Source organism: Eptesicus fuscus, chromosome 2 (genome assembly GCF_027574615.1).
Source record: "Eptesicus fuscus isolate TK198812 chromosome 2, DD_ASM_mEF_20220401, whole genome shotgun sequence".
Classification (NCBI taxonomy): Eukaryota; Metazoa; Chordata; class Mammalia; order Chiroptera; family Vespertilionidae; genus Eptesicus; species Eptesicus fuscus.
This window is the reverse complement of record NC_072474.1, coordinates 108,626,191-108,654,180: the sequence shown is the minus strand read 5'-3', so window position 1 is coordinate 108,654,180 and position 27,990 is coordinate 108,626,191. Positions and strand designations below refer to the sequence as shown.

The following is a 27,990-nucleotide window of genomic DNA, read 5'->3' as shown; positions in this document are numbered from 1 at the left end:
TCGAGCTGCAGCCGAGCGCTGACAGGACTTGTCCTCGCGGAATCCGCCACCATGGGGGCCGAGAAGAGGCTGCTGCCCATTAAGGAGGCCTTCCAGCTGGCGCAGCAGCCGCACCAGAACCAGGCGAAGCTGGTGGTGGCGCTGAGCCGCACCTACCGCACGGTAAGCGCGCCCGACCCCGAGGCCCCCCTGGCGGCCGCTGCCCCTAGCCCTCCCGTAAGCCTCCGGACTCGGCGCACTTCCAACCCAGCCTCCTCAAACCTCCCGACCTGCGGGAGGTCGCCGCCCTCCCCCTCCTCCCCCTCACCTCTCTCCCCCTCACCCCTCTCCCCCCAGCGGCCTCCCGTGCGGACCGTTATCCTTTGTAGGCGCTGAACTTGGGAGAGAAACGTTTATGGGCACCGAGGCGACCTGGCACAGTGTTGGGTGGATCCGAGCTGTGGTTCACACCGCCGGCCGTCAGCCCACCCGTTCTCACCCCTCCCCAAGGTTAAATGGAATCAAATCACCAAAGAGCAAGTTAATTATCAGGACCTGGCTCTTCCTGTAAACGTAAACACTGTTTGTTTTGAATGGAGCCGTGAGAAGACTAGGGCCATGAATTTCGGGGAAATAAAGTATTCTGGGGTCCAAGCAACATTGTAAGTCCGTAAAATACGAGTTGAAGATAGGAGACAGATGTGAAAGTTTTAGCAAAAGGAAGTTTCTGTGCAACAGAATGGCTAAGTATGACGAAGTATTAAAGCCACTGGTGATCTTGAGTTCATGAAGCATACTTTTACTATACTGGTACCCAGGCATATTGAGAATGAAAGGATGTTGAGGGAAAAAAAAAAAAGAAGGCTTTCCTTGTCAAAATTCATGTCCCGTCCCCCCCCCCCCCCAGGAGAAATTAATATCTCAGGAGAGAAATTTATGCAAATTTTATTTCCCTTTTGATGGTTTGGATAATTCAGTTTTCTAAATGACTTTAGTTTGTCTTCGTTATGGCTAATGCATTCAGCATTCTTAGAGTAATGTTGGTAAAACAAGGATTTTATCTGTGCAGTTTGTGAAGGTTTCGTTTGTGTTTCAGGTGGAGGATAAAGCAATTTTTCATGAGGAGTTCGTTCATTACCTTAAATATGCGATGGTGGTCTATAAACGTGAACCTGTCGTGGAGAGGGTAATAGAATTTGCAGCAAAGTTTGTTACTTCATTTCACCAATCAGATGTGGGAGACAATGAAGAGGAAGACGGCGGACTTTTAAATTATTTGTGTACTTTTCTGTTAAAGGTATGATGAAAACTAGAATTTGGGGGAAGTAATTGCAGAACATTTTACTATATTAAAAGGGCCAGGGGAGTTTGTATATTTTAGAGATTGAAATACCTGGTAAATGACAAAATGTCTGTGAATGAATCTGCTTTTTATAGGAAACATTGAAACTGTCGTTAAGATAAAAAGGTGGATCATTTTAAAATTTTTATTTTATTATGTTGGGTGATACTGGTTAACAAAATTATACAGGTTTCAGGTGCACAGTTGTGCAACACAAAATCTGTACACTGCATTATGTGTTCACACCCCAAATCATGTATCCATCCGTCATCATCCCCCCCATGCCCTGTAAAAGGTGGACGTTTAAAATAACAGCAGCATTAAATTTTTAATGACCTCTCTAAACCAGTTTTTCCATATATTTAAATGAGTTCTCTACTTTAGAAGTAAAGAGTTCCTATAAAGAGGAATATGCTCTTGTAAGTTAAAAAATACTTCAGACTGTTTGAGAACTTATGTGATATATTTTTAGTATGCATGTATCCTTTGTAGGCGGTGAACTTGGGAGAGAAGTGTTTAGGGGAACCGAGGCGACCTGGCACCGGTGTTGGGTGGGGAGGGGGCACGTCGGGTGGTTTAAGGAGGTTGGCTTGGCAGTGCGCAAGATCAAGGGAACATAGTTTTTCTGTAAGTATTGAATTACTGTTGTAATTTTTTAAATTCTAAACATACAGAATTGAATGATATGTAATTATTTAGTAATGGAATGTGACTAGATTTTGGTTTGTATCCATTTCAGTCTCATGAAGCCAACAGCAATGCTGTTAGATTTAGAGTATGCCAGCTCATAAACAAACTCTTGGGAAATATGCCAGAAAATGCCCAGATTGATGATGATTTGTTTGATAAGATTAATGAAGCCATGCTTATTAGATTGAAAGATAAAATTCCAAATGTGAGGATACAGGCAGTTCTGGCTCTTTCAAGACTTCAGGATCCCAAAGATGATGAATGCCCAGTGGCTAATGGTATGTGTTGCTACTAAATCCTTTTTCAGTTTTGTTGACTTTGTTAAATTATCAGTAGATGAATTTTTTATTATGAACTATATATATATGTGGAAGTATATATGTAAATGATTAAAAAAAGAAACCTGTCCTCGCCGGTTTGGCTCAGGGGACTGAAGGGTCCCAGGTTTGATTCTGACCAAGACACATGCCTGGGTTGCGGATCCCCAGTAGGGGGCGTGCAGGAGGCAGCCAATCAATGATTCTCATCATTAATGTTTTTATCTTTCTATCCCTCTCCCTCTCTAAAATCAATAAAAATATATTAAAAAAAAAAAAAAGGAGATACCACCCAACTTAAAAAAATAGAGCATTATCAATAACTTTGGAACCTAACTTACATCACACCCACTTACATCACTCTCTCAGAGATAATGATTATCCTGAAATTTTTGTTAATTTTCCTGTCTTTTTGTTTAAACAATTAACTATATGTGCATATCTAAATAGTGTTAAACTTTGCCTATCGTTTTGTATGTTATTTGTGTCATAAGTATATTTTTATGTGCTTTCAACATTATTTTTAATTGTAACATTCATTCATGTTGAGCTATATATTTACTGTTTTATAGAATTCTGTGATATGAACATAACACAATTTATTATTTCTAATACTAATGGACCTTCTGGTTTTTGGTTATTTTGCTTTAAAAAAACTGTTTCTATGAACTTACACGTGGTTTTTAGTAGACAGATTAGAATTTTTCTAGGCTATATATGGCATTCAGCTTTACTAGATAAGATACAAGTGTTCTGTAAAATAGTTTACCAATTAATAGTCCTAACAAAAGTCTTCATTGGTCTATATTCTCTCCAATGTTTAGTATTGTCAGATTTTAAATGTTTTATTTATCTGGGTGTATGATATACTAGTATGTCATTGTTATGCATCTTTTTGGAAATTAACAACCATTATTCTATTAAATAATTCCTGTAAATGTGTTCTGCCTATTTTTCTGTTGGTTTGTTTTATTGATTTATTGGAATTCTTTATACTGTGAATTGTAGTTCTCTTCGTACTTTAGATGGCTTATTGTTTCGCTCTTTTGGGGATGTCTTTTGTTGGACAGAATTCCTAATGTCAAAATTATCACTCTTTTAATGTTTTGCACTTTTTATCTTTAAGAAATCTTTCTCTACTTTTGGGCTCATTAAGATAGCCTAGGTATATTTTGGGCACTCTTCTGTTCATTTTTCTCTTTGTCCCTGTTACTAGCTTTATAATCAATTTTGATAACCAGTGGTAGTTGATCTTTTTTGGTGTTAAATGGTACACATAATAATAGTGTATAACACATCCTATCTAATAAAAGAGTAATATGCAAATTGACTATCACTCCAACACACAAGATGGCTGCCACCACAAGATGGCCAGCAGGGGAGGGCAGTTGGGAGGGACCAGGCCTGCAAGGGAGGGCATTTGTGGGCGATCAGGTCAGCAGGGGAGGGCAGTTGGGAGGGATCAAGCCTGCAGGGGAGGGCAGTTACAGCTGACCAGGCTGGCAGAGGAGGGAAGTTGGGGGCAACTGGGCCTGCAGGGAAGGGCAGTTGTGGGGGACCCAGGCCTGCAGGGGAGGACAGTTAGGGGCAATCAGGCTGGCAGGGGAGCAGTTAGGCATCAATCAGGTTGGCAGGGGAGTGGTTAGGGGGTGATCAGGTTGGCAGGCAGAAGCAGTTAGGGGCAATGAGGAAGGCAGGCAGGCGAGCAGTTGAGAGCCAGCAGTCCTTGATTGTGAGAGTGATGTCCGACTGCCCGTTTAGGCCCGTGATCGGGCCTAAACGGGCAGTCGGACATCCCTTGAGGGGTCCCATATTGGAGAGGGTGCATGCAGGTGGGCTGAGGGATCCCCCCCTCTGCATTAATTTCAAGTACATGTTTATTAAACACTAGAGGCCCCGGGCCTCTAGTGTTTAATAAACATGTACTTGATTATGAACCTGGGGAAAATTTGAGATGTAGAGGTAAATAGATATTTAAACTCAGGAATGGATTTTGTTTAGGTGAGTAAAACCAGAAGTTATTTCTTTTTAGAACTCATTAAAAATCAAAATAGTAATGGCTCTTCATAAAGCCATATCAGTTTAAAAGTAAACTGCCTGCTATACTAGACATTCTTCTAAATCTTGAAGAGTAGCAGCTTCATAATCCTGATGGTGGATTTTCCATGATCTTTAAGGCTGTTTGTTTTTGCTTTAGCCTTCATGCTCAATCCATTGAGTAATTTCCTATTCTGTCCTTACTAAGGGAAGTTGACAGAAGAAAATCTTCAGCTAGAATAAATATGTCAGACTAAAAGGTGATATTTTTATCATTTTAAAGATACTATTAAATATCATAATGTGTGATCTTATGACTATGGTTAAAGAAATATTTATTTAATGTACTAAAATATATTGTTCTATTTTTAGCATATGTTACTTTGATTGAAAATGATTCAAATCCAGAAGTTAGGAGGGCAGTGCTATCATGTATTATACCATCAGGAAAGACTTTGTCAAAAATTGTAGGACGCACCAAGGATGTGAAAGAGGCTGTTAGAAAGCTGGCTTATCAGGTAAATAAGTTCAGTATCTTGTGTAGGCATATTCTTAAAAGACAAAAAGCCATAATTTTAAAATGCTTTGAAAAATATTTGGCAAATAATAATGATTTCTTTAATTGAGATTTTTTTGTTCAGAGAGCATAGGTAATTTAAGTAGAATCTTATTGCATTAACTGTGTTACCAAATATTAATTTTTTTGGAGATTTTGGGTCATTTTCTTAGATGAAGGTGTTATTGCTAGTTATGAATTGTAAACTATGTTGAGTTTAATGACCATTTTAATATTATCTCTTTAAGGTTTTAGGTGAAAAGGTTCATATGAGAGCCATGTCCATTGCTCAGAGAGTAATGCTCCTTCAACAAGGTCTTAATGACAGAGCAGGTAAGATAGACATCTTCATATACAAAACTTTTGTAGATTTTGAGTTCAGACTTAAAAAATTTAGGAAACAGGTGTCCTAAATTAAGTCAAATAAGCCTATTATTCCACAGCCTGTAAAAATTCATCTTGGTGTATTGTATAGAAAACGTTTTCTAAAGTTAGAGCTCTTGATACTTAAAAGGAACAGAGTTGGTTTCAATCTTTCTGTGTTTTACAGATGGGAAGGTTATAGAGCTAATTTACATCAGAAATAGGGCATGATCTCTTTTTCAACTCTCCTTTATTAAAATGCTATCTTGCCCTGGCCTGGTGGCTCAGTTGGTTGGAGCGTCCTCCTATACACAAAAAGGGTTGTCATTGGATTCCCAGTCAGGGCACATATCTAGGTTGTGAGTTCTCCAGGGAGTGGGGGGTTGAGGTGGGGAAGCAACCAATTGATATCTCTCTGTCTGTCTGTCTGTCTCCCTCCCTCCTTCCCTCCCTTCCTCTAAAAACCTAATAAAATCATATCCTGGGGTGAGGATAAAGTAAAAATGCTATTTATCCCCTTTGTGTGTATCTTGATATGAATGTTTTCTGTGCTTTAGAAACAATAGTCAGGAATGGTCATCCTATATAATAAAAGCCTAATATGCTAAGTTTCCGACTGTTCGACTGTTTGACCATTCAACCAGTCGCTGTGATGTGCACTGACCACCAGGGGGCAGATGCTCCAACCAGTAGGTTAGCTTGCTGCTGGGGTCCGGCCATTTGGGATTGGGCTAGACTGGCTGGACACACCCTGGAGCCCTTCTCGGGTCCCTCTCTGGCCCCATTTGGCCCCGATCGGGATTGGGCGAGACGGGCTGGACACATCCTGGAGTCCTCCTACAGTCCTCCCCGGGCGGCCAGCCCAGATTGGGGCTGGGCAAGACAGGCCGAACATGCCCTGGAGCCCTCCTGCAGTCCCTTCCTGACCCCAGTCATGCACCGGTGGGGTCCCTCGGCCTGGCCTGCACTCTCTTGCAATCCGGGACCCCTTGGGGGATGTCGGAGAGCTCGTTTTGGCCCTATCCCTGCAGGCCAGGCCGAGGGACCCCACTGGTACATGAATCCATGTACTGGGCCTCTAGTACTAGTATAATTTTCTTAGTTTTTTTTTTTTGTTTGTTTTTTTCTCTTCCTCTTAAAACTAGAGAATCTGTTTATAGGAATGATGAGGAATAATCTAGTTTAAATTTCCAATCTGTATGAGAAGGCTAAGGTAGCTTAATTTTGCTCTAGCAAGAAAATCTGAGTTTGAAAACATTTATGTCACAGGACTAATGATTAGGATGACTTTAAAAATAAATAGGTTTGTTCAGTGATATATGCTTGTATGATTCACTACTGCAAATAGCAGCATGTGTAATAGATAAGTCAGTCAACAAGTGAAATAATAGGTAGTATTATGTAGGCTAGACTAAGACCTGAAGTTCACTGAACCCAGGGAAGAAAGAATACAAGATTGTGATAGTGGTTGTGTATTTGATTCTAACCTTTTTCATTTTACTCAGAAATGAGCATCATAGTGTTTATCGCAATATCATTGTACTTGTGTTTTTTTCATTGGCATGCTTTATTCTGCCTCTTAGTTTCTTTCTATTTTTATTGTAAATGTCAACTTTATGTTAACACTGATCTGGTAAATTAATTAAAATAGACAAAATACAGGAAATGGAAGCTAGAGGGAGCCTCTGTTCACCTGTGTTTCAAATGACTTAACAGAGGCTGTGAAACAAGCAACACAAAAGCATCTTCTCCAAGGCTGGCTGCGTTTCAGTGAAGGAAATATATTAGAGTTGCTTCATCGGTTGGATGTGGAAAACTCTTCTGAAGTGGCAGTCTCTGTTCTCAATGCCTTATTTTCAGTGACTCCTCTTAATGAACTGGCAGAAATCTGTAAAAATAACGATGACAGGTATATAAAGTATTCATTGTTTGAAATGTGAGACTGATAAACTTCTATAATAAAAATTAGTCCTCTCTCCCCCATTACTTCAAATTGCATCAATACTTTTTATCCCTCTTATTTATTTATTTATTTTTTACTCTGGTGGACATCCCCCCCTCCCCTTTTTCCTCCCTTGGTAAGAACTCACTACTTTTTCATAGACTACTTTAGCTGCATTTAAAATTTTTCCCCCCTTTATTGATTAAGGTATTACATATGTGTCCTTATCCCCCCATTGCTCTCCACACCCCCACTCATGCCCTCAACCCCCTGGTGTCTGTGTCCATTGGATAGGCTCATATGCATTTTAGCTGCATTTTTTATTGTTTTATTTTGTTACTTGATTTTTGCATTAACCTACCATGGAAAGTTGAACAACATGCATCCTATAGTTTGCTCAATTTATTTTTATTTACTTATTTATTTTTGTCTAAATATTTTCATTCTTTTTTTGTGATAACTTAATGATTTTGCAGTTTAAAAGGATGGTGGTTTTAAATCAAGTTTGCTTCTTATTTTTATATTTAGTTCAAAATTTTAATTGAGAATTAAGATCATGCTTCCTTTTATTTTCTCCCTTTCAAATGAAGGAAATTGATTCCAATGGAAACATTAACTCCTGAAAATGCTTTGTATTGGCGTGTCCTTTGTGAATATTTGAGGTCAAAAGGAGATGAAGGTGAAGAATTTTTAGAGCAGATTTTGCCAGAGCCTGTGATATTTGCAGAGTATTTACTGAGGTAAAATTTTTTCCTTTGGTTTGGAATGTACTTGTGTTGCCATCCATGTTAGTCTTTCAGCTCCCTCCCTCAAAGACAGGCTTGATTGGGAATAAGTTGAAAACCATATTTTTGGATAGACAGAGATAAATAGGTATGCACATTGAGTCTTTCTGAAGAAAGAGTAAAGTCAATATGTTTAGGGATATTTCCTGAAAACTTAAGATGTGATTATGTACATTTCTCCATGAAATTGATGATGATGATGTTATTCTGAAATTGGTTAGAAATCTTAGTTCTAAGTGCCAGATAGCAAATATGTGAGAGTCTGTGGGCTGTCCTGTCTCTGTCACAATGACTCAATTCACTGTGGCAGCGCTGAAGCAGGCAAAGACAAGATGTAATGAATAAGTGTGACTGTTTTTGATAACACTTTCATCGATTTTATGGATGCTGAAATTTGAATTTCATGTGATTTTCACATGTATATATTTACACATGTATATATTTTCACGTATATATTTTAAACTGCTATTTAAAAATGTAAAAATCTTAGCTTGCAAGCTATAGAAAAACAGCCAGTAGGCTGTATCTGGTGCATGGGCCATTGTTTTCCAACTGACAGGGTAGACATTTGTGGCCAGTACTTAAAACTGTTACTGTTTGGCTTTTTATTTTCAATTTATTTTCTTAAGTTATTTGAATTACTCTAATTTTTACTTATTTTGCTTTAAAATTATACAAATAAAATATGAATTAATTCTTGTCAAAATTCCAATACAGAGATATATAAAATAACAATGTGGAATTTCCTCTTTTATCTGCTAATTCCTCAATTAGTGATTTCCTTGGGTTAACAACTAAACAATTTGGGGTGTATACTTTCAAACCTTTCTCTACATTTACATACATGTATACTAAATGCAGAAATGCTTTTTTAAAATATAGTGCACTATACATAATTGTTTATTTTTTTTTAACTACTGGTGTCTGAGATCATTATATGTTGGTGCATATAAATATATCACAGTCTTAACAGTTTATCATTCCATAGTGTGGTAGTGTTGTTTGAATTTACTCCTTTGTTGATGGACATTTTAGGTGTTTACGATTTTCACTGATGTTATAAGTGTGTTAAACTTCCTTGTACATTTTTATGTATGTTTGAGATTTTGTGGGGTTGATTCCCAGGGTGGAATTGCTGTGCCAAAGATTATATATATTTTCAGAGATATTGATGTGTAGATTTTTAACTTTATGTTTTTGATTCATTTATAAAAGCTTCTATATAATATGGATTATAGGCCTGAATTTTCTTTGCATAAAAACATACTATTCTGCTTTTGCTTATAAAGGTCTCACATATAAATTAGGGAACAAAGCTCTAAATGAATTTGAATTTCACATGGAAAATATTAAATACAGGATAGATATCTTAAATGTGAGCCAATATGAAAACTGAACAGTTTGAGCTCATAATAACATCATGAAAAACATGTGTAAATTTACTAAGTGTTTTAATGGTAATTATTTCAGGCTTTAACATTTAGTTAGAATATCCTTGCTAATAAAGAGGGAATATGCTAATTGACCGCCATGCCCTCACAAGATGGTGACACCCAAGCCAATAAAGAGGGAATATGCTAATTGCTGCCACACCTTCACAAAGATGGCGGTGCCTGGTCCCCTCATCCCCACCTCATCCAGCCTCAGTCCTCCAGTCTCCTCAGCCCTGCAGGGGAAGGCAGTTGGGAGCAATCGGGCCAGCAGGGGAGGGCAGTTGGGGACGATCATGCTGGCAGGGGAGCGGTTAGAGTGGTTAGGGGAAATAAGGCAGGCAGGCAGGCAGGTGAGTAGTTAGGAGCCAGCAGTCCCAGATTGTGAGAGGGATGACCCAGATTGGAGAGGGTGCAGGCTGGGCTGAGGGACACGCCTCCCCCATCCCCCCATTCATGAATTTTATGCACCGGGCCTCTAGTCTAATACTAATAATAGAGGAATTTGCAAATTGGCCGGAACACCACGTAATGACCAATCAGGACAGGGGTGGGGCCGCGGCGGAGAGCTCTCAACATGCCTGTGCCAGGGGTCCAAAGGGCATGGAGAAGAAGGGAGAGCAGATAGGCAGTTAGGGCGATCAGGCCAGGAGGGGAGAGCAGATAGACATTTAGGGTGATCAGGCAAGGAGGGGAGAGCAGATGGGCAGTTAAGGGGATCAGGCCAGGAGGGGAGCGCAGATAAGCATTTAGGGGGATCAGGACAGGAGAGGAGAGCAGATAGGCAGTTAGGGGGATCAGGCCGGCAGCAGAGAGCAGTTAGGCAGTTAGGGCAATCAGGCCAGGAGGGGAGAGCAGTTAGGCGGTTAGGGGCATCAGGCAGGCAGGCAGCTGAGCGGTTAGGAGCCAGTGGTTCCGGATTGTGAGAGGGATCCCAGATTGGAGAGGGTGCAGGCTGGGCGCAGGGACCACCCCACCCCCCGCCCCTTGTGCATGAATTTCGTTCATAGTGCCTCTAGTTCATTATAATGCTGTTTGGGTCATATTGAAATGTTTCCAAAAGAAATGGGTTTGATGTAATGCTTAGTAATATATATTAATATAGAAGTAATAAATGCTTATAAAAGATAGAGAAAATATTAAAAATATGAGGAAATGTTAAATATTTAAATAACATAGAGGGGAAACCTCTTATCAAAGACTGCTTCACAAATTGATTCTTAGTTAATATTGACATGTATAGAACGTGGTTACTTATGCTTATATTTCCTTTGTCATTTAATCTGTGAGTTTTATAATAACTTTAGTCAACTTGTTTTTTTATACCTACAGAGAAGAAAACTTTAAAAATTGTATTTTAATTATTATTGAAAGAATACTTAAGAAATAGAATGCTTTTCTTTTTGGAGCAAAATTACTAGGTAGGATTAATATACTCAAGTAAAGAAACAAAATTAAGTGGAAAATTGTTTCATGATACTCTCAGGAATATATTTTCAGGCATTTTGTAGCAAGAAGAGTTAATTACTCAAGGGTAGTTGATGGTGCTACTCAATAGCACCTACACTAAAATAAGGACAATACAGAGATTAATAGAGCTCCTAAGCAAAGATAATACAAATTAATGAAGCTATCTATTTTCCTGATTTTTAAAAGGTCATTGTATTCATGGATTACTTGTGTAATCACTATTATTATTACTACTTTTCTTTTAAACAAAATAGTGGTTAATTAGAAATGATGATGACTAGCTCTTTATGAAACTGGATTTTGGAAAATGGATTCAGAACTTTAAAATTGAGAATACTAGTGACATATACCTGAAACAAATATAAAATACTGAATATCAAGTGTAATAGAAAAATAAAAAGATTAAAAATAGGAGAATACTATTGACATTGAAATAGTTATCAGTTTGAGAGCACTAAATATGTACCTCTTGAAAATTTCCCATAGTAAATTTGAATCTTCAATGAAAATGTTTTTCAAATTTTTTTGATTCAAGTCAATAAATTTCTGTGCAAAAAAGTTCAGGATGATAGCGTAGAATTTACTCTGTAAATCAAATTAGTGCCACATGGTATAAACATCTATATATTTGTATTACTGTGAACTGAAAAAAGACTCTTTTGTCACCTAATGGGGAGCTGTTTAATGTTTCTTAAAACATCCTATATTTATTCATTTTCTTGTTTTAGTTATATTCAGAGCATTCCAGTTGTTGATGATGAACGCAGAAATGATTTTTCTTACATTGAACATTTGATGACAAAAGAGTTCATAGGTCAACAATTGATTCTAATAATCAAGTCTTTGGATACTAATGAAGAAGGAGGAAGGTATGTCTAAATGCTAACCCTAGTTCTAATTAGTTCTAATTCTATATTGAAATATAGTCTTGTTATATAGAGTGGGCAATTAAATATACAGAGTGGGCAAAAGTAGGTTTACAGTTGTTCCTATGGAAAGTAATAGAATAATTAGTAAAAACACAAGAATAAACTATTTCATGTACTCAAAATTGTAAACCTACTTTTATCCACCCCTGTATTTAACCTAGTTCTCTAACATGTTATAAAAAGTATTCTCTCTCCTCATATATATGTAATATTTAAAAGGAAACATACCCTTCCCTTCCTCCCTTCCCCCCCTCCCCCGGAGTGTGTGTGCATATAAAATATATGAGGTCTTTTTTTTCATGAGGATTCTTTATTTTTCTTTATTTTTTGTTTACTTTTAAATTTTATGAGGTCTTAATTCAATTTCTTTAGAATAAATCAATGAAATTGCAGGTTTATGCATAAAAATATATTTGTCTTCATGACAGGGCTAGTAATTCTATCTAAAAGGTTTTATTCACTTCTGGTATTTTGTCATTTCATTATGTTGATTTATAAAAGATTATAAGGCCATTTATAATTTTTTTTTGCAGAACATAAATTTTTGACCTAAAATCTCTTCATATATTTTTTTGCCTATAGTGATAAATATAACAAAGAACTGAGATAAATGTGATTTAAGTCTGCAGAAGAGGAGAAATGTTAGAGATAAAATGTGTTTCTGCTGTCATATTTAAATTAAAATAGTTCTTTTTGAATGCAGGAAACGACTGCTGGCTATTTTACAGGAGATTCTTACTATACCCACAACCCCAATGTCCCTAATTTCTTTTCTTGTTGAAAGACTGCTCCACATCATTATAGATGATAATAAGAGAACACAAATTGTAAGTAATTTTCTTCATTGTTGATAAAGTTAAGAGGTTTTGGTCAATGACTGAGGATTGTCTCTTTTTTTCAATACTTTTGCTTTGTCTTTAACTTTTAATTTAGTCTCTATCAAGTTTTTAAATTTAAAACCAAATCTCTCTCTCTCTCTCTCTCTCTCTCTCTCTCTCTCTCTCTTATCACACACACACACACACACACACACACACACACACACACACACTTACTTAAAAAAAATATCTCCTCCTCTTAGATACTTACCATTGTGTTGTATCAATTTGAAATGGAGCTGGTTAGGGAAGAGGTGACATTGGGCATGATCACTAGAGTATTTGAGAGCTGGCTCAAGTTATACATACCTGAGTTCAAACCCCCTCTGACATTTTCTGGCTTTGTGATTTTGAGCAAGTTATTTAATTAAGATGTTTTACTTGTCTGCAAAATAGAATAACAATAAAATCTACCTTTCATTATTTAATGAAATAATGTTCATGAACTGCTTTGTAAATACAGAAATAAATGTTAGTATAATATTACTGTTGCCAAGTGTTATTTTCTCTGGGGTAGCCAAAAAAGACAGACCTTTATCATTGCTTTTCATAAAATCATAAGTTAATTCGCAGGTTGTCTTTTCCAACCCCTCCTTATAAATACATACTTATACATAAGTCCAATTCTATGACATTCCTAGTTAGTGGCTATCCAGTGTCTGCTTAAGTACCCTCATTTAGGATGTAGCCTTTTCCTGAATTGGCTAACTCCAGTAGCTCTGAAAGGAAAGTCTTTAGTTATGCTTTTATTATTTATGCATTGTATATCCAGAAGAACAATAAAGAATATTCTATTTCTTAAATTTAGCTCCCATGGAGCTGAATAAGGGAGGGAGGTGAAAATTTTAAGCAGATAATTTTAGTTTTATGGTACCTGAGGTTAAGCACTATATTCATTTTTTCTGTTTCTCAAGCAATATTTGAGAACTTATCTTCAGTATCTATGTGCCTGTTATCTTCCATAATATTAGTTTTTGTCAGATGTATTTGGTAATTTTTTTCTAAACTTGTCTAGCAAATAGAATGTGTACCATTTTTACTTGTATATTTTGCTTTATTTTTCAAGAGATTCTGGATACTAATGAGTTGTATATAGCAGTTTAATGTCATTTTCTGAAATAAAGCATATATGACAGCATGTTTGCTGAATTATAACTTTACTTACCAGGTTACAGAAATTATCTCAGAGATTCGGGCACCCATTGTTACTGTTGGTGTTAAAATTGATCCAGCTGATGCAAGAAAGAAAGAACTCAAGGTAAATCTCTTCTGAATTAAAGAAATACTTGAATATAATGTAGTTCTGCAAGTCTTTTATTCCCCCTTGCTGTACATTTTCAGAATCGTTCTCACCAGGTTAAATTATTGATTACTGAGTGAAGCACCCAGCCTGTTCTGTCTTCCGGATGGAAAGTATAGTGTCAGTCACTGGTGACTGACATGGGGCTTAACATGTTAACTATCTATACTAATAAAAGGGTAATATGCTAGTTAGACCGGACATCTTCGTGACATCCTTCTGGTCATCCTTCTGGACAAAGCCACGGTAGAGGGGCCAAGGCAGAGGCAGTTAGGGGTGATCAGGTTGGCAGGGGAGAGCAGTTACGGGGATCAGGCCAGCAGGGTAGCTGTTAGGGGCAATCGGGCCAGCAGGTGAAGAGCAAATTGGGGGCACTCAGGCAGGCAGGCAGAGGTGGTTAGGGGTGATCAAGCAGGCAGGCAGGTGAGTGGTTAGAAGCTAGCGGTCCTGGATTGCAAGAGGGATGTCCCAGATTGGAGAGGGTGCAGGCTGGGCTGAGGGACCCCCCGCCACCCGTGCAAGAATTTTGTGCACCAGGCCTCTAGTCCTATATAATAAAAGACTAACATGCAAATCGACTGAACGGCGGAACGACCAGTTGCTATGACGTGCACTGACCACCAGGGGCCAGACGTTCAATGCAGGAGATGCCCCTGGTGGTCAGTGTGCTCCCATGGGGGAATGCCACTCAGCCAGAAGCGCCGGGCACATGGCTGGCAAACACAGTGGTGGTGGCGGGAGCCTCTCTTTCCTCTGTGGCAGAGCTAAGCCATCAGTTGGACATCCCCCAAGGGGTCCTAGACTGCAAGAGGGCGCAGGCTGGGCTGAGGGATCCCCCCTGCCAATGAGTGCACGAATTTTGTGCATCGGGCCTCTAGTTAAGCTATAAAAGTATCTAAAATGTCAGATTATGTCAATGAGAAAGATTTTTGCAGGTCTCTTTTTCAGGAAGACTACAACTTTGTATATGCCTGGCTGATTAACTTCTGGGACATTGAGATGTTATATTGTACTCTTCAGTTTGCTACAGATTTTCATATTAATAGTTTTTGTTTGGTATTTACACAATCAATTGATATCTTTCCTAGATGGCTGAGATAAAAGTTAAACTTATTGAGACAAAAGAAGCTTTGGAAAATTGCATTACCCTACAGGATTTTAAGCGAGCATCAGAGTTAAAAGAAGAAATAAAAACATTAGAAGATGCCAGAGTAAACCTATTGAAAGAGACAGAGCAGCTTGAAATTAAAGAAGTCCATGTAGAAAAGGTATAGATAACTTCTTTATACAAAATTTCAGCTGATATTTATCTCAACTAAATCTGGTGTTTTTAAACCCAGAAAGCTGCCAAAATATATTTACTTTGGAGGGCTTTTTCATAGTACCATGAATTAATATGAAAATATTTTTCCTCTCCACTTCCTTTCTATATTGGACTTTGAGAGGCCTTAATTAACTTTAATTATTGTAGCTAGGATTTTATTTGCCCCCTTATGTGCTAAAGTCTTCCGCCCTGGCTGGTGTGGCTCAGTTGGTTGGAGCGTTGTCTCGTACACTGAAAGGTTGTGGGTTCTGTTCCCGGTCATGGCACATACTAATGCTGAATGGTTTGTGTTTCATTTTTAGAATGATGCTGAGACACTACAGAAGTGTCTTATTTTGTGTTATGAACTGTTGAAACAGATGTCCACTTCAACAGGGATAAGTGCAACCATGAACGGCATCATTGAGTCTTTGGTATGTTGGTGGCCTTTGAAGCTTTATTTTAGTGCACTCCTTCCTCACTTTATAAGTAAAATTTTCTCTGGGATTCAAAAGAATGAAAAGATGACCATTTTAAATATCTGGTAAATATAAATGGTAAAAAAATGCAATGGCTACAATCATATTATGAAGATTAAATTGATAATAATGCATGTAAAGGACCTGGTATATAGTAGTTATTCCTTTAAACATTGTGAAAAAATTAATTTATGCTGGAAAGAGATATTGAATATTTTCATTCCTTTAAGTACTGGAATCTTGCTATATAGTAAGAGTAGGAAAAGATACATGGTGAGCCCTGTATATATATATATATATATATTACTGTATATTTAAGAGACTTTTTACTAAAGTAGCCCTTCATAGGTAATCTCCATTTTACTGAGCTTAGGGACATAAATACTGCAAGACTCCAGAGCAGCATTGTCTGATAGAAATATCATACAAACCTCATGTGACTTTAAATTTTCTAGTAGCCACATTTAAAAAATAAAAAAGGAACAGGTGAAATTAATTTTAATATCTTTAACCCGATTTACCCAAAATATTATAACTTCATCATTTACTCAATATTAAAACTATTGAGATAGTTTAAATTCTGTTCTGACATACCAAGTCTAAGAGCACATCTCAGTCCAAACTAGAGACATTTCAAGTGTTCAGTAGTCATAATGTGGTTAGTGGCTACAGTCTTAGACATTGCAGCTGTGGAGTCTTCTTTTTTAGTTGTGTACTCATCCAAAGCAAATTTTGAATGTGTTTACGTTCTTCCAGGATTCTCCCAAAATTGTTTTTACTTGGGATTACTGAAAAACAGCTAATGAATGTGATCTAAAATTTACATTTTGGGTTGTCGTGAGTTTCTTAATTCAGTAAAGAAGACCAATTATCCTATATAATAAAAGCCTAATAGGCAAATTGACTGAATGGTGGAATGACCAGTCGCTATGATGAGCACTGACCACCAGGGGGCAGATGCTCAACACAGGAGCTGCCCCCTGATGGTCATTGTGCTCCCACAGGGGGAGAGCTGGTCAGCCAGAAACCGGGCTCACAGCTGGCGAGTGCAGTGGTGGTGGCGGGAGCCTCTCCCACCTCCATGGCAGTGGTAAGGAGAAGTGAGCCAAGCAGTAAGGAACGAGGGGTCCCAGATTGCGAGAGGAATGTCCAAATGTTGGCTTAGGGCTGATCCCCGTGGAGAGCGGGCCTAAGCCGGCAGGTGGACATCCTCCAAGGGCTCCAAGACTGCTAGAGGGCGAAGGCCAGGCTGAGAGACCCCCACTCCCCCCCGCCCAGTGCATGAATTTCATGCACTGGGCCTCTAGTTGTTTATAACAGCTTAGAGCTTTTGATTAAAACTAGATTCTATTAAACCATTGGTTCTCAACCTTTCTAATGCCACGACCCTTTAATACAGTTCCTCATGTTGTGGTGACCCCCAACCATAAAATTATTTTCGTTGCTACTTCATAACTGTAATTTTGCTACTGTTGATGAATCGTAATGTAAATATCTGTGTTTTCCGATGGTCTTAGGCTCTACAGTAGCGGTTCTCAACCTGTGGGTCGGGACCCACAGGTTGAGAACCGCTAGCAGGGTCACTCTATCCACTGAGCCAAACCGGTTAGGGCAGAATGTAGTATTATTTTGAGTGAAGCAGATGTAATCAGTGAAAAGAGATGCTTTTAAAGTTCTGTTTGCATACTTCATGTCTAGTAGTAATTCAAGTAGTAAATACATACAATGTTGAGGGAAGAAAGAACACAAAATTGAATGGTCATAATGATTTTAAGTATATAAAAACTATCTAAAAACTGTCTAAAGATTGAAAGAGACTATAGAAGGATGTAAATGAGTAAGATATTTAGATACAAAATTTAGAATATTTTTATGAAATTACTATTTTTTACATAAAATAAATTAATTGAGCAAATATTTAGTGAACCTCCACTGTGTACTAAATACTGGGGATAGAGTATACATGGTATACGAAGCATATGTAGACTGCCCTCATGGAAACATCAATCAAATAAGAAAGTAGAAGCTTATACTGTTGATAATGGCTATGAATAAGAGCTATATGAGCATATGTAAACTTACAGTAGTAGAATTTGATGTGTTCATGGAAGGTGACTTTGGTCTGATATTTGAATAGACATTAACTATGTGCATGAGGGAGGAAGAATGTTCTAGATCTGCTCTCCAGTACAGTAACCACCAGCTACATGTGGTTATTAAAAACTAGTTTAAACTGAGATGTGCTATTAGTATAAAAATATTGGGTTTTGAAGACTGTAAATTACCTTAAATTTTAAGTATTGATTACATGATTTATGATATTTGGGTTATATTGACTAAAATATACTAAGATTAGTTTCACTTTAATATGACTATTAGAAAGTTAAAAATGACATACGTGGCCTGCATGTTCTACTGGACAGCACTGAGTGGGAGGCATCACAATCAGGCCAATTAAGCGAGAACAAGGGGTAGCATAATATGGGATGATACTGGGAAGGAGTTCACAGTGAGAAATTTATGTCATATGAAGGCGTTTTCTCTTTGTTCTATGAGCATTGGGAAGCCATTGAGAAAGTTTCCGCAGGTGGAAGAGGAGGAGTCTCATGATCAGATTATTTCACTCGGGCTGTATTCTTCTGTTTAGCAATTTAATACTTACCTTTTCAATTGAAAATGGAATTATTTGAGTTAATAGATAATATGGAAATGCTGGTATACAAAAATCATACAAAAATTATTTTGAACATATTTTTAATATAATATTGTAAACTTCTTTCCTGGTAAAAATTATAACCTCTAATTCATTTTAGATTCTTCCTGGAATAATAAGTGTTCATCCTGTAGTAAGAAATCTGGCTGTTTTATGTTTGGGATGCTGTGGACTACAGAATCAGAATTTTGCAAGTAAACACTTCGTATTGCTCTTACAGGTATGATTTATCTTGTGACAAAATCTTGATTGTTTTTTCTAATATACTCAGAAGCTGTGATGATAATGCTAGTACTCTAAATTTAATATTATTGAAAATGATGATTATCATGACTTTGAGACAATTTTTATTTTTTGACTTTTCTTATTCAAACATCTCTGTAGAAAAGGGGTGAAATGTCAGTTATTTAAGGATTTTTAAAGTTAATCATACAGTAAATATTTATTGAGTGCATATTATATGCCCAGCATTATTCTAGGCTTAGAAAAAAATAAGATAGGACGGTACATTTTAGAAGAGAAAGTACAATGAAAAATAAACAATATATAGTATGGTAGGCATCAGTGATTCTGCTAGTAATTCTAAAGGAAGTTCTTGTTTACTGTTGTGAAATGTAATGGCTTTTAGGTGATCAGGAAATAAAATCCTCCATTTTCAAAGAGATTTTGCTAAAAAATTAGAACAGAAAGTTCTTGACTTCTGTTTCCTGTATTTCTAGAAGTTTAAGGTCTTGAAGTGTCAGACTGACCCTGGTTATTACTTTTATTTTTAATAATTTAAAAAAAATTTATTGGGGTGACATTGATTAATAAAATTATATAGGTTTCAGGTGTGCAGTTCTATGATATAGCATCTGTATATTGCATTGTGTGCCCACCACCCGAAGTCACATCTTTTGTCACCAGATATTTGACCCCATTTACCCATTACCTAAGCTCCCCAACCCCTTTTCCTCTGGTAACAACTACACTGTTGTCTGTGTCTATAAATTTTTGTTTGTTTTTCTTGTGTTCATTTGTTGCTTTCAGTTTTATATCCCACAATTGAGTGAAATCATGGTTTTTTACTTTTTCTGAGTTATTTCACTTAAGCATGATGTTCTCAAGATCCATTCACGTTGTTGCAAATGGCAGTGTTTCATCTCTTCTTATGGCTAAGTAGTATTCTATTGTATATATGTACCACATTTTCTTTATCCAGTTGTCTATTGAAGGACACTTGGGTTGTTTCCATGTCTTGGCCACTGTGAATAGTGCTAGAGTGAACAAATGGCTACATGTACTTTGGAAATGAATGTTTTCAAATTTTTCGGATAGATACCCAGAAGAGGGGCTGCATTTTCTTTTTTTTTAAGTGTAAGAAAAAAAAATCTTAGTAGAATATTTGATAGTGAAGGGTTCATTTATGTCTAGCTTACTAAATAGTTCTTTTTGGCTCTAAAACTGAGGTAAAATATTCTTTAAAATTCCTATATACCGTTGTGAATGCTGCTGAAAAATTATAAGTTGTTGTAGTCAAGCTGGAACTCTGACAGAGGAGATTGACAGTTATGTCAAGTTTCTAGTACGGCAGCAAAGGCAATACCATTGAATTCTTTTAAAAATATTTATGTTCACTTGACCTTTATAGAGGAAATGTGAATTTTAATCCTTTTAACTTTTGCTGACATAATATCAGTAATAATAATGTGGTTTGGTCATTTCAGACAGAAGAAATGCAATATGAATTTAATGCTCAAGAGTGTCCTGGAGCATTTTGAAGTGACATAATACTAAGTCACCCCTATGAGAGAGAGAGAGAGAGAGAGAGAGAGAGAGAGAGAGAGAGAGATGCCCTGTGGGAGCCTTGGTACTGTTCGTTCCTAAGGACTTGTCAAAGTCAAGTTGATGTGGAAGATAAACAAATATTTCTTATCAAGACTATTCCACAATTTTACCTTCTTTGAAATCAAACCAGTCAAGAGCAGCCTAGTCATGGAATTAAAGTTATAAAGAATTATGTTTATTTATTTTTTTAGTTTAAACAACTTTGATCTCTAAACTTACTTTTTTCAGGCATTTGCTATTAATATTTGCTTGAATAAAATAACTATTTTTTAAAATTAAAAATGTTTGTGAATGCTAGATTCAAATGAAATAAAGTGAGTTAGTTACATGTGGAATTTTGTGCACTCTAAAAGTAATCAATATAGTCTAGTAGTTTATCACTCACCAAAACTTAAGTCATTAAAGATTATAGTAAATCTCTATAATAGAAATATTCAGCTCTATTTTTTTCATGGTTGTGAGGTTTGCTGTGCAGGAATTCAGTTTTCTTATATGAGGATAGATCACACAAATTGCTGGGCTTTCCAGATCACCTCCAGTCCAGTTCACTGAAAACGGAATTCACTGTTAATGAAATCTGAATTTAGCTAAGAAGAGAAAATCAGAGTTGAACATTTTTTTTTAAATAAAAAAGAACAAGTAATATAATTCAGCCTGACACTACTTCCAGACTTTTTGATTGAAGATGAACTTCTTCTGAAGGAAATATAACTGTTATGGTACAAATAAATAAAAACAATAACTAAAAAATAGAAATTTCAGTTGGTTTTGAAAAATGTTTTATGTAGGCTTGACACTGTTATGAAATTAGACTGAGAAAATAAGATACATGTTAATTTTATGCAGCATAACCAAAGTTTACTGAATTCCCTTTTTTTGTTGGGGATGTTTTAATTTAGGTTTTGCAAATTGATGATGTGACAATAAAAATGAGTGCTTTAAAGGCAATCTTTGACCAACTGATGACATTTGGGATTGAACCATTTACAACTAAGAACATGAAAGCCGTTCAAAGTGAAGGTGCAGAAGTAAACACTGATGAAGAGCAAGAGTCCAAAGAAGCTGAAGAAGTGACTGCTACAGCCAAGAATGTTCTGAAACTTCTCTCTGATTTCTTAGATAGTGAGGTAGGAAATCACAGCCCTGCTATTCCGAAATGTCCTTTTTAGCATGTATGTTTATGTTCCTTATAATATTTAGGCTACAGTTTAAACTTGGCTGACATTTAAACATTTTGCCTTTTGACTATCATAATTAAATTCTACTTTCACTTCCAGTATACCTAGTTCCTTGCTATCAAATTTTATGTTCCGAGAATCCAGTGTAACAAAAATGAAATGACTATTGGAAGGGGTTCCTATCATATTTTCATCTTTTTCCCTGTCTTTGTGATTTATGACTTAAAATACTTTTCCCCCAAGAGTCTTAAGAAATAATTTTACATTGGGTGGGTGGAAGATGTAAGATATGGTATGGAGTTGCATGTTTTTTCTTAAGGTATTCTTGAACTACATTTTCCAGCATATGTAAACATTTAATTAAATTTTTTAATATTGATTTTTTTTACTAAGGTAAAATTGACATAACATGAACTAGCAATTTTAAATTGAACTATTTATTGGCATTTAGTACATTCACAATATAGTACAAGCATCACCTCTAATTTTAAAAAATGTTTACATTATCCCAAAAGGAAAGTTAACCCATTAAGCAGTTAGTCTATTTCCCTTCCCGCCAGCCCCTGACAACCATGAATCTGCATTTTGTCTCTACAGATGTAACTATTCTAGATATTTCATATAAATGGAATTATATACAGTGTGTGACTTGGTGTCTTTCACTTAGCTTGTCTTTTGAGTATCATCCATGTAGTAGCTTGCATCAGTACTTTATTTCTTCTTATAGCAGAACAATATTCCACTTTATATACATACCACCATGTGTTTAGCTGTTCACTACCTTTTGGTTATTGTGATTTGATAGTTCTGCCTTTAACAAATTCATAATAACATGAATGATCTTGGATAGTTCATATAAAAATATTGTAGGACAGGCTACATTTTAAGGCTTAAAAAGGAAATACAAATAAAACATTTCTTTTAATGAAAGTCATTTTCATTAGGTGTCTGAACTCAGGACAGGAGCTGCAGAAGGACTAGCCAAGCTGATGTTCTCTGGGCTGCTGGTCAGCAGCAGGATTTTGTCTCGTCTTATCTTGTTATGGTACAATCCTGTGACGGAAGAGGATGTTCGACTTCGACATTGTCTAGGCGTGTTCTTCCCCATGTTTGCTTATGCAAGCAGGTATTTATTTAGCCATATCAATGAATCAGAATCTGATTTGAAGTTAAATTCACACTCCCCAGGATCATATCTGTAGTATTGTTTTGTTTATTCTTTTTCTTCAGTGTTAAGTGGTGAAATAAGAAATTAGAGTTTATCTACCTGAATTATTTTTTTCCCAGATGAAAATGTACTGTGTCTTGATGGGATGAATTTTATACATACTAGAGGCCTAGTGCACGGTGCGGGGAGGCCTTCAGCCTGGCCTGCCCCCTCTCACAATCTGGGAACCCTCGGGGGGATACCCGACTGCTGGTTTAGGCCCCATCCCCGCAGGCCTAAACTGGCAGTTGGACATCCCCCAGGGGATGTAGCAGTGCACCAAGTGTCAGGTTGCTAGGGAGGAGCCCGAGCCGAGCTGAGCCGGGGTCAGGCGCTGCACTGCTTGTGCTCATCTCGGCCTGCTGCACCTGCTGCCACTGCTCAGTAGTGCTGCTGCTGTGTCGGGAGAGGCTCCCGACCCCGACCCCGTGGCAGCTGCGCTCATCAGCCCTGAGCCTGGCTTCTGGCTGAGGGGCGCTCCCCCTATGGGAGCGCGACCACCAGGGGGCAGCTCCTGTGTTTCGCTTAGGCTTTTATATAGACACATTTTTAAGAATCATGTGCTTTTTCTTTGACAGTATACTTTCAAATTGTTTTTCAATAGGACTAATCAGGAATGTTTTGAAGAAGCCTTTTTCCCAACTCTGCAAACACTGGCCAATGCCCCTGCATCTTCTCCTTTAGCTGAAATAGATGTCACTAATGTTACTGAGTTACTGGTAGATTTGACAAGACCAAGTGGATTGCATCCTAAGGCCAAGAATTCCCAAGATTTTCAGGTGGGTGTGAATATGTCAGCCTATGGATGGCAGGGCTGATTAGGATGCAGGTCACTGTTTCTTTGTTTTTTAAAAATAATCCCTCTGAGAGATTCCTTGAAATAAAAGATACATTTTGATTTTGAGATTTCTGGGAAGAAATACGTTAATAGGTTTTAGACATTTTGCATTTGGGATGAAGGCAGATAATTAGTTGGAAATGTTTATTAGATGTGTAGGACTGTAGTATAATCATACCATTTTCAATTTTCAAAGATTTTTCTCTTGCTTTTCCAGGCCTTAACAGTTCATGACAATTTGGCTATAAAAATTTGCAATGAGATCTTAAGATGTCCATGTTCACCAGAAATTCGGGTCTATACAAAAGCCTTGAGTTCTTTAGAACTCAGTACCAGTCTTGCTAAAGATCTTTTGGTTCTGTTGAATGAGATTCTGGAGGTAAAGTAGTTTCTAATTACTCTTATTATGTATATATTCTTATCAAAGTAGAATTCACATGGCTGTATTAAGTTATACATCTTAGCATACTGTGACTTTGCTCATTTTAAGTAAATATTTCCTTCATAAGTCTAATAAAATTTTAGAATCTTTAAACAACTTGATATCAGAGTACAGCTCTTTTGCAAAATTAGAAAATCCTGTATTTAAAAAATGTTAATGTTTTCTATTATAGCAAGTAAAAGATAGGATATGTCTGAGAGCTTTGGAGAAAATCAAGATGCAGTTAGAAAAAGGAAGTAAAGACTGTGGTGAGCAAGCTGTGGCAGCACAGGATGCCAGCACGACCACGACTGTGTGTGAAAACGAAGAGGGTAACAGCAAACTAACCTGAATAAAATTAGTTCCTTCTCATCTTTACTGAGACACATTTTTTCTCCTGTAATATGTGGTTGGGTTTCAGAAATGAAAAGGAAATTTTTCTAATTAATCCCTTTGGGAAAGCATATAACTGCTAAGTGTTTATTCTAATTTTACAATTTTTTGGTGTACATTTCTCACCATAGGACTGTGAGTTTTGCTTACTTACTTGCCAGTATTCACATTTTTGGAACACTGATTTATGATAAATTTTCAATAGCTGCTAATGGGACTAGTTGTGATTATGAAAAATTGACTTAGACCATTTAAAATATTTCGTGAGGCTATTTTTTATTTACATTGTTGCATTATTTCCTGTAATAGAAAAGAATAAAGAAGTATGTGTAACTCCTCTCAAGGATGTAAAAGCAACCGGAGCGTCAAAATCCACTCAGCGAAAGCCTGTCAGAGGTAGTGCTTGGATTGACTAGTTTTATAATACAACTTTCCAAGTTTGTTTTCCAGTGAACTACTTACTTTGCAAGTTTCCTTATCTTTGTTTCCATAGGGAAAAATGTCTTAGGTATTCTTTACTTTTTAATTCTTTCAGCTGATAATTAGGTTTTGCTGTGTTTTCTAAAAGATGGTCGGTGTTGCTCCAAGTGCTTTGGTTTGAAATATGATGCAAAAGATCATATTGCAAAGGATTATTTGGGTTAAATGGATTTTTATCAGCAAATGATCAGTGATGATTTTATATTATTAGTTATGTTGTAGTCTTTCTATGGTTAAGCAATTTTATCCCTTTTATTTGCCTAGTATTTTCCTGGGTTTCTGTTTTCCTTTTTTTCCATTTTATTTCGTATTTCCCCAACATAATTTATTTCCCAAGGGATACCAATAGGGGACTTGTTGGAATAATGTAAATGTTGACTATTAGGGGATCACTTGGGAAAAAATCTGTAATTCAAGACTTTTTTATTGTTTTATTTTCTTATTACAAAAGAAATGCATGCTTATTACAGAAAATCAGGAAATACATCCAAGCATACCAATATAAAGAACACTAATAATACCATCCATGAGCCAACAATTATTTTAATCCTTGAAAATGTTTTTGAGGTCTTTTTCTTATGCATTTTATGTTTTTGTAAATAAAATCTACCCATAATATTTTGTAGCTAGTCAGTTAATTAAGTGCTAATTGCTGGATGTCCCAAATTAGTCCCATAATGTTGGGTATTTTCTTGGGGATAGTTACATTAGAAGTTTAAAAGTAAATATGTAAGGACTATTGGTGAATAACGAACAAGTCTCACATGAAAAAGTTGTGTTTACAAATTTCAACCAAGTGATCATATGAACAATATAGTTTTGATAAGATAGCTTTTAGTTAGATACTATCCATTAGACTACCACCTTTTTTTTTGATAGCTCAATCTTTTAAAATCTATTTTGTTTTATTTGTTACCGTAAATGGGGAGCATCCCAGGCTAAACTGTCTTTTTAACCTTGTAAATTTCTAGCAAGTAGAATTTTTGCAACTTCCAAAAACAACATATAAAGACTAATTTTTATACTGAAATATGTTTTAGAACATATTTGGATTGGCCATGTATATGTTTGAATATTTCCTAAGAAGCCATTACTTTCTTGATTCAAGTTCTGTTTCTTTAGGATCTGTTTATGGGCTTAACCTACCTACCTTTCTGCTTTAATTTTCATTAGCTTCTCCATACACTGTACTATAACCACTTTACATAGCATGTTTTTCACATGCTTCTTTCCTAATATTTAAGTGAAATTTGCCTATTTATAACTTAATATCCCTATTTTCCCTTGCCTATTATCAGAGCTTACAAAAGAAATTAATAAATTTTTAATCTGCTTAAGTTCCTTTTCTCTGTGGTATTGAAATTGGTATCAAGGAGGAAATGTGTTAAAGAGGGAAAATAAAGAACTTAGGTAGCCCAGAAATAGATTAAAAACAATAAGCAATTGATAATTTTGATAACAAACTATCTTTAAGGACGGAGAAAAGTGACAGCTTCAGCCAGGATTAGCAGGAGACGACAGACTTCTGAGGCTGACTCGGAAAGGTATGTTATGCATGTATAGTGTATGTGGAGGTCTACTTTTTTTTTTGGTCTAGAAGTAGAAAAAATTGTATGGTGCTTCTACTGGGACAGAAAAACTCAATATATAACAAGATAAGCAGTGAAAACCATACATGGCTATGTCTTGGATTCCACTGTAAAGAGCATTTGACTTCCTATGGCTTATTTGCTTTTCCCATTAGTTGGCATGGCCTTTACTATTAGGTAGTCATCTTTAGTATGTTCCTTCAATTTATATTTCCAGGTATTCTTCTAATTACATGGTCGTGTGTGTATGGCTCCTCTAATTTTGAATTAGCAACTCTTGAGATTTAGGTTTGGGTTCTCTACATTTATAGTTACAGAATAATTCTGCCTATAATTAGGGTATATTAGTGGTATAGTGTTTGTATTTGGTTTCTGCCAATAGGCACTGTTAGAAGCTGACAGTTGTAGCTCCTTGCATTCATTTTCGTTGTTAAAAATGTATACTTTCAGCACATACCTTTAGATTAAGTTTTGACTAAATTATCTAAAAAATCTTTTGGGGAAACATGCTGTTTATAGTGTTTTAGGATTTTATTGCCTTTTTCCTTCCATTTCTTAAAATTCTCCAAAAAAACTCTTTTGGGCAGTTGTTATGGTCCCTGTTTAATGACAACCTTCATTACAAAAGTTTTTTTTCTTTCTTATGTATAACACTAGGTTCCACATAGATATAAAAAGAAATTAGCTAGGTTTCCCATGCTTTCAATTTGCTGGATAGCCAGTCAAAGTGTTTTGGTTTTGGTTGAGATTTTAGTTTTAAGTTTAGTGGAATCAGGTTATCAATTACACACTATCAGAAACAAAAAACGTTTTATTTATAAATAAACTGTGGTTTTAAAGCTTGTATTTAAATTGATGTATTTTCAAAATCTGTTTAGTGATCATGAAATTCCAGAGCCAGAATCAGAAATGAAGATGAGATTACCAAGACGAGCCAAAACAGCAGCACTAGCAAAAAGTAAACTGAACTTGGAGCAACTTCTCAATGAAGAAATAAATTAGGGGAAGAGATGATGGAGGTGGAGTCCTTTTACAAATGCCTTTTACAATTATTTTTAGTTCTTTGCCTTAATAAACTTAACCCTTGTGTCAACATTAGAAAAATTTTGCCTGTTGTCTTATAGGACTTTCTGCCAAGTGGTTCCACGTGACTTTGGCCTGTATGAAAGCATCAGGACACGTCTGTCAATGCGCTCCGCAAGCCATCTGCATCAGTCACAGGGATTGCATCAGAATCTAAAGTGGGCCCAGGAACCTGGTTTTTAAACTGGCTTTCCAGATGATGCCTATGAGCTCTATGCTTAAATCACGGCATTGTGGGCAACTTTTAAGTGTAACTAGATAGTAGTTTGCATTTGAGAAGCATATGGCAGATCAAACACAAATGGACACATTTCCAATCTCAGAACACATTTAAAAAACAACACCCCAAGGGCAAGTGAAGTACCACAAACTTGCTAGAAATGAGCTCACTTTCAGAGCAGACTAGTAAAATGAACCAGAGTACTCAGCGTCCAAGTTAAACAGTTCTCATTTTGATTTTG

The 27,990-nt window shown here is 36.5% G+C and overlaps 1 protein-coding gene across 2 annotated transcripts; it reads left to right on the top strand.

Moving 5' to 3' along the window:
- Positions 1-51: 51 nt before the first annotated feature.
- On the top strand, positions 52-27,990 carry NCAPG (non-SMC condensin I complex subunit G). Of its 2 annotated transcripts, XM_054729867.1 has the most exons (22): positions 52-162; positions 1,076-1,276; positions 2,061-2,289; positions 4,738-4,883; positions 5,170-5,254; positions 7,001-7,193; positions 7,817-7,966; positions 11,640-11,780; positions 12,544-12,667; positions 13,887-13,976; positions 15,107-15,286; positions 15,645-15,755; positions 18,614-18,733; positions 21,240-21,467; positions 22,463-22,644; positions 23,330-23,504; positions 23,781-23,942; positions 24,178-24,316; positions 24,687-24,773; positions 26,332-26,401; positions 27,325-27,465; positions 27,571-27,990. In XM_054729867.1, exons 1-21 carry the CDS (start codon positions 52-54, stop codon positions 27,446-27,448), a joined length of 3,048 nt encoding a protein of 1,015 aa, XP_054585842.1. In that variant the 3' UTR covers positions 27,449-27,465; positions 27,571-27,990. The 2 variants fall into 2 exon arrangements, with proteins under 2 accessions (XP_054585842.1, XP_008138396.2); XM_008140174.3 differs by lacking the exon at positions 27,571-27,990 and having other exon boundaries at positions 27,325-27,553.

What these genes read in the sequence shown, in the direction of transcription:
- NCAPG (XM_054729867.1), top strand. Translation starts at nt 52, where the DNA reads ATGGGGGCCGAGAAGAGGCTGCTGCCCATTAAGGAGGCCTTCCAGCTG. An exon ending in TTAGAAAGCTGGCTTATCAG is followed by an intron (nt 4,884 to 5,169) that starts GTAAATAAGTTC and finishes TATCTCTTTAAG; the next exon opens with GTTTTAGGTGAAAAGGTTCA. An exon ending in TGTTGAATGAGATTCTGGAG is followed by an intron (nt 23,943 to 24,177) that starts GTAAAGTAGTTT and finishes TTTCTATTATAG; the next exon opens with CAAGTAAAAGATAGGATATG.